The sequence below is a fragment of the Physcomitrium patens genome, chromosome 17, assembly GCF_059467195.1.
Source record: "Physcomitrium patens ecotype Gransden chromosome 17, ASM5946719v1, whole genome shotgun sequence".
Classification (NCBI taxonomy): domain Eukaryota; kingdom Viridiplantae; phylum Streptophyta; class Bryopsida; order Funariales; family Funariaceae; genus Physcomitrium; species Physcomitrium patens.
In genome coordinates, this window is record NC_143426.1 from 11,264,206 (window position 1) to 11,270,838 (window position 6,633).

The 6,633-nt window shown below is 31.5% G+C and overlaps 1 protein-coding gene across 1 annotated transcript; it reads right to left on the reverse strand.

The window, feature by feature from the left end:
- Positions 1 to 183: 183 nt before the first annotated feature.
- LOC112294185 (putative DNA primase large subunit) lies at positions 184 to 2,529 on the reverse strand. The gene has a single exon (XM_024544416.3). The coding sequence runs from the start codon at positions 2,166 to 2,168 to the stop codon at positions 768 to 770; it is 1,401 nt and encodes a 466-aa protein (XP_024400184.1). The 5' UTR covers positions 2,169 to 2,529; the 3' UTR covers positions 184 to 767.
- Between the last annotated feature and the right edge of the window lie 4,104 nt (positions 2,530 to 6,633).

Consider the following 6,633-nt stretch of genomic DNA (forward strand, 5'->3'; position numbering starts at 1 on the left):
AAGACACCAATTCAAAGATTCCCGACACACAGAATTAATAAATATTGCTTTGCTGGCAGAAATGAATGTCCTGTCAAAACCCTGATCAACACCGCAGTTGCTCACTATACCCAATACAACACTATTCATTCATAGGCTGTGATGATCAAAATCGTATTTCTGCAGAAATTGTAGCGAAAGTAGTTATAACTCAAATAACACCTCAAAATCTCTTCCATTACGCAAATCATTGTTCCTTCGGATGTATCAAAGCTAGTCGATTGAGTGGATGGTACATACTGGCACTGAACCTGTGCATCGCTTAGACTATATCGTTTAGACTACTTACAATCCAGGAATAGAGCTGCAGGAGCGACACATTACTGATACAGGTCTTACAGTATGGTACAACGCTACAATCACAGTGAACTGCCATGTTTTGAAACATGGGATTCTCAGTCTTCGCTCTGCCCTTTGACGGCGTCCAAAACTCCAATGAATGGATTGCCTAGAAATTGTGTAATATGCCACGAGTGCGATTGCAGCTTCAACACTGCTTACCTTCCGCCGCGTAAATAATCTGCAGCTTGTTTTGATTACTGTATCAGCAACTGCAAACATATGACGCAAGGAAATACTTGTTCGGCAGCATTTCTGGAGAGAGGTAACAGCGTCCCTCAAAGAAGGTTCGCTTTCAGCCTATGCTCATTCCCTCGAAGGAAGCGACATTAGCGTAAGTGGTTGGAGATGTCACTCTCGACATCTTCGTTGATAAACAATGGCGACGTTCAGCTATCTGTTTCCATTTGTGAAGCATTCTCCGCCTGCTCTTTCAAATAATTTTGACTCTGCGAAAAGTACTGATTCGGGTGGTTTATACCATCACATTGGCAGTTATGAGAACCTTCGAATGTTGCTGCGCACGCTAACTGATAATGCCGACCTCTTGTTTTTTCCATGACCTCATCAATCGTCTTTGGTTCCAAACGCATCCCCGAGAGTGCCGCATGCAAATTCTCAGCACTGAAATGGCGGAAGGGGCAACCGTGATGATCTCCAACTCCGGGATTCGACATAATAATGTACATGCACGAGTAAGGGGTGTAATCCGTGCGTTTACCCTCTTTACCGTAATTATGGCGCACATTGTAAGCATACTCCTTATCAAATTTCTCAGCTGGCATCCTCGGCGCAAACGCCCCTCTCCAAAAAGCTAAAGCGTCTTCGAGCTTCAACCCAATTCCCTTCAAGAAGAGCCCCAGCTGCTGACGACCACCATGACGAAGATGGTGATCCTCCTGGAGCTTAAGGTAGAGATGTCGCATGCATAACGGGAAAGACCGCATGGCCAAACCATCCAAATCTTGAAGCGCCACGCTGCTACCCGAGACTGATTTTGAGTAGTCCGGAGCCAAGTACCGCTTGCTCAATGCTTCCAAAATTGGACTAAGCCGATCCTCCTCTTGAGCAGCGAACATCGCCGTCCAGTTACGATTGGTGAGAATTAAAGATTGAGACAACATGGAACGGAAGTGGTTACTAACGATGGTCACCAGCTGGTCCCTAGGCACAAATGCATGGCCCTGATGGACATATACCCTTCGAGTGGCAACAAGGTCGAGAACTTCTTCGAAAGGGACCTTGTAGAAATTCGTCTCGCCGATCAAACTCGCTGATTGGTTACTGGATCGCATCACTTGCGCCAGCTTCTCCTTCATGGCCTCAAACTCCCCAGAACTAATACTCTTGTAAGGTAGCTTGTGATCCTCAATGAAGGCTTTCTGAGACTCCGGGCTCTCAGCCTTGAATCGAAACCGGAAGAGCGCAGTCTCCATCTCCATGAACCACCTGCGCAGCTCTTCGGTACGACAATGCACTAACCTCAGCACGAAATGCGAAATAACATCCTTCTGCTGCTGCGCATCTGAATGGACCGTTCGCATGTGCTTCTTCCACAAATCCGACACTGCAGAATCCACCTCCTCCGCACGCTTACCACGAGACCGGTTCTCTTCAATAGCAATCAGAACGCGCAAACGGTCCAGCGCGTACTGCTCAAAATCTTCCAACGATACATCCACGTCCGGTGCAACCAGGTACATCGACACTCTACTCCCACCCCCTCCAACTCCATATGCCTTCACCGCGCCATTCAACTTCACATGTGATGCCCTACTCCTAAACTCCATCTTCGGATAATCTCTGCGACGAAAATTCAGAAACCTAATAATTCATAGACACTCACATGAAACCCTAGTTACTTCGAACACTAGCTACAAATCTCTCGAACCCTCGAACTAAACCCTATCTGCCATAGCTGCCACACTACACCCTCTCCGACTCCCGACAACTGAAACGACGTGACACTCACAGAACAATCCACACACGATTTTAAGAAGATTAACCGCAGAAACGGAAAGCCAGAGAATGATCGATACTCGGAAAAACGAAGCGTGGTGATCTCGAGGAAGAACGAGATGAAAATTGGGCGGGAGTTTTGAGCGCACTGGCGAGAAAGCTTATACCCATTACCGTTGCACCCTTGTGGTCCACGGACAGTAAACCTTTAACAAATGGCTGGCAGTCGTTATATATTAGTATTTTGTTGTTTTGCACATGAGAACCACCAGTAAAGTTCCCATCTTTGATATTCAATTGATCTTTTCCTTCACTAATTCAACCTCATGAACTTTAAATAGTACCATGAAAACTTTATTTTTATTACAACCAAAGGGGACTGTTGCACTGTGCATTAAATGTTTTATATTAAAGCATTATTCAGAAGGATCGGTTGATTTTTATGTTGATTTTCGATAAAGTGTGTTCAACAAAGTATTCCCGTTGATGGTCATTGAGATTAAAGTAATACTATTCTTTAAACGTTGTCAATTCCACGTTTTGAGTGAATACTAATTATAATTCTATCCACCTTCGCACTTGAAAACAAAGAACATAGGTTTTTATAGCGCTCTATTTTGGTGAAATTCTTACGTTTGAATTTTTATACAGACGGATACTATGGCATGCATTGTATCTTTTTTTACCCAAGTAGGAATGATATACCAATTAAAACTAGATGTTGCACAGTATTTTTTCTGTTACAAATGAATAGTAAACGGAAACATTCGAAATAACAATTATTGGCTTACTCAATCTCTCTCACACATATTTATTTATTTAAATAATATCACATATTCATTATATAATATCATCGAAATAACTACTGTGAATAAATTATGATGTGTATTTACGTATGCATGTATTGAATTCTAATGTCTTAGAATAAAAACATACACATTAAGAACAAAATTATTGTATTTTAATTTCGTATCATTATTATTTATCTCATAATTTCATTTTACAATCATATGATTACTTTGTAGTACAACAATGGTAGAAATAAATATGTTACAATGAAAATTATTTTAGATAATTCAAAGCTCCAATTTTTGCATACTAATATGATTATTCTTTTTATTTACAAGTATTCATTTTTTATTCAAGTTTTTTTTTAGATATTACTTAGAGTAATCCATAATTCTATATGATATGGTGACATAATGGAGCAATAAGGGAGTTTTTGTTTGTATTTTTGTTTGAGTTTTTGTTTTGTTTTGTTTTTTTCTTTCCAACAATTAAAAAAAAATCATATAGATATATATAAACTTAGAGTGTACAATTTTAAATGTTTTTTTGAAATATATATAGATATCCCAGTATTCCTTTTTTTTTATTTATAACACAAAAATGTGAGATTCTTATATTTTAAAAACCACAATACTTTAAAAACCTTTTTTTAAGAATATTTAAAGAAAGACTAAAAGTACAAGAGGTATAAGATATTAGCTCAGGAATAAGTATTTATATAAGTATAGAAACATAAAAACTTTAGATATGTCCAAAAAATTGTATTGATTTGACTAAGAAATTTAATATATAATTCATTTTTTTATTTTTTAATAACCAAGTCATGTAGAAGTTTTTGGAAGCTTACTTCCACTTTTGAAGTATCTAAGAATTTTAATTTAAAAGAATAAAACATAAATAAACCTATAAATATATTTAAATAATTTTTAAACCATAAAGGAGTATTATTATTTTTGTTATTGTTTTTGTTGTTGTTGTTGTTTGTTTTTTGTTTTGTTTTGTTTTGTTTTTTTTTTTGATTTTTTTGTTAAATTTCAAACAATAATTTTTTATAAATTTGTAAATCATGTTAAAGACTCGAAAACTTTTTCCCAATAAATTTATAAAATTGTGAAGGTAGTTTTTAAACAATTTTTTCAATCCTTTGTACTCCTATATCATGGTTAAAATTGTAATATGTCTAAGGAATCACTCATTGTCTAGCAACTTCAATAAAGAGCCTTAATAACATAATTTGTTTATAATTTTAAAAATTAAAGGTTTTTTTTTGAAGAAATTCTTGTAGTGTGTGTTGTCTTTTAATTTTTATTCATTGATCAAATATATTTGTAGTCATTAATAGTGGTTTAAAATTTATCCTTTTAATTTGTTAAAACAAAGATTTTTCTTAACAAAAACTTTTTGAAATTCTTATATTAAAAATATACTTGCAAGTTATGTTTATATTTATAATACAATAGAATCTTTGAATAAATGAGTGGATTTTCTTAAAATATATTTTTTTGTAAAATACTATTATTATAGATATATAGTTAAATTTTACAATAATATTTTTCTATAATCAATATTTTAGAAACTTAAATATGTTTATATTGATATTTAAAGAGAAAAGTAATATAAGAAATAAATAAAAATATTTATCACATATCAATATTACGTGTGTATATATATATATATATATATATATATATATATATATCTGTGTGTGTGTGTGTGTGTGTAAAATAATTTAAAAATAATCTAATTATATGGAATTAAATCAATTTTTGATAAAAATATAGTTTTTCACATAGTATATGAGCATTGTTTTTATGGTTTTAAAAATATCAGATATGTATATTTTTTGTTTTTTTTGTTTTTTTATTATAATATTATAATAAAATATTATTAATCATAGGACTACAAAATACTAAAATATTTTTTAAAAATATCAATTTTTACATATTATAATGTCTTGTTTCTATTATAAATTTCAAAACAAAAAAAGTTATATTCAAATTATTTAATTGATTTTGATTTTAAATTCTAATTTATATTTCAGTTGAATTATATTATTTAATATTATTAGTAATAGATACACATATTTATGACTATTTTGTCTAATTTCAAATATCAATTATATATATATATATATATATATATATATTTAATTATTTCTTTCCTTCTTTAAAAAATTAACATATAGTTGTTAAAAGAGTGTTTAGATATATACATAACTCTTATTAGACATTATGTATTTGATAAGTATGTAAAAGATTGACACTAGGTGACCACCAGTTGATAACTTATTGATGCTATAAGTTGGTATTAAGTTATTCTTAATATGCTTGTACTATAAAGTCTTTATCATTAAAATACAGATTTATACTATAAGAGCTCAAAGTCAAGACTCACTTCGTGTGGTTAGTTTTCTTGAATCCTCTTAAGTTAGGTAGTAAATTTATTTTGTATAAGTATTATTAAGCTTCTTTTTTAACAATATAATTCTTCATGTTTTTCACATGGTATAAAAGCTTGACACTTTAGGTTGTCTTTTGTAGATCAACTAAATTGAGTGAGGTTGTTTGCAAGATATGGTCTTTTGCTCATCTTTAGAAAGTTTTATTTTTGAAAACTAATTCAAGAAGAAGTTCATTATCCAAAGTATAAAAATCTATGGTAGCTTATCATAATACAATAAGAAAATTATTGTTTATATTTGAAAGCAAAAACTTAAGCTTGGAGCTTTATTATAACAACCCTCAAAGATCTTGGAATTGTAGCAGATGCTACTAGAAATAAAAGTCTTTAGAATTTAGAAAAATGTTAAAGTATTGAGACAACATTTGGAAGAAATATCCAAATCACAGGAAAATATACCAAGAATACAAAGTTTGGCAAGAATATGTACAAATAGAAACAAACGTTATCAACAATTGTAAGGCTTAGCTCCAAAGACTAGTAAGATCTAAGAATAGTAGTAAAGAACTTTAAGAATTCAAATAAAAAATACCAAAGTCAACTCTAAACAAACTAGAGAGACAAAAGACTTCATAAAGTTTTGAGATTATTTATTATAATTATTTTTTTAGATATCATTGACTCTAAATGGCTATACTTTTTTAATTTTGAGAGTGTAACCAATTTCCTTATTGAATTGAAACAATGTTTTAGTAAACTAATTGTAAATTTAGTTTGTAATAGTTTTTTAATTTTTTAGAGCAAGTAAATAATGTAATAAGGAAGTATTATTGCTAGTAGATAGACATCAAGGTTGGAAAAAGATGACAACCAACATTTGAGCAAAATACAAGCTTTTTATTCTAATTTGTGAGTTTGGTTTTTTTAAAATTTTATATGCTTCTTTTTAATTAGTAATTCAAAATATTTGTAATTTTTAATGTAAGATCAATAATTTTATTAATAATGGTTGAGTTTTTAAAAATATTACATGATTTGATTAGGATTTTATTAAAATTTATTAATGATTTTATTATAATATGTTAAGATTTAATAAATATATAGTTA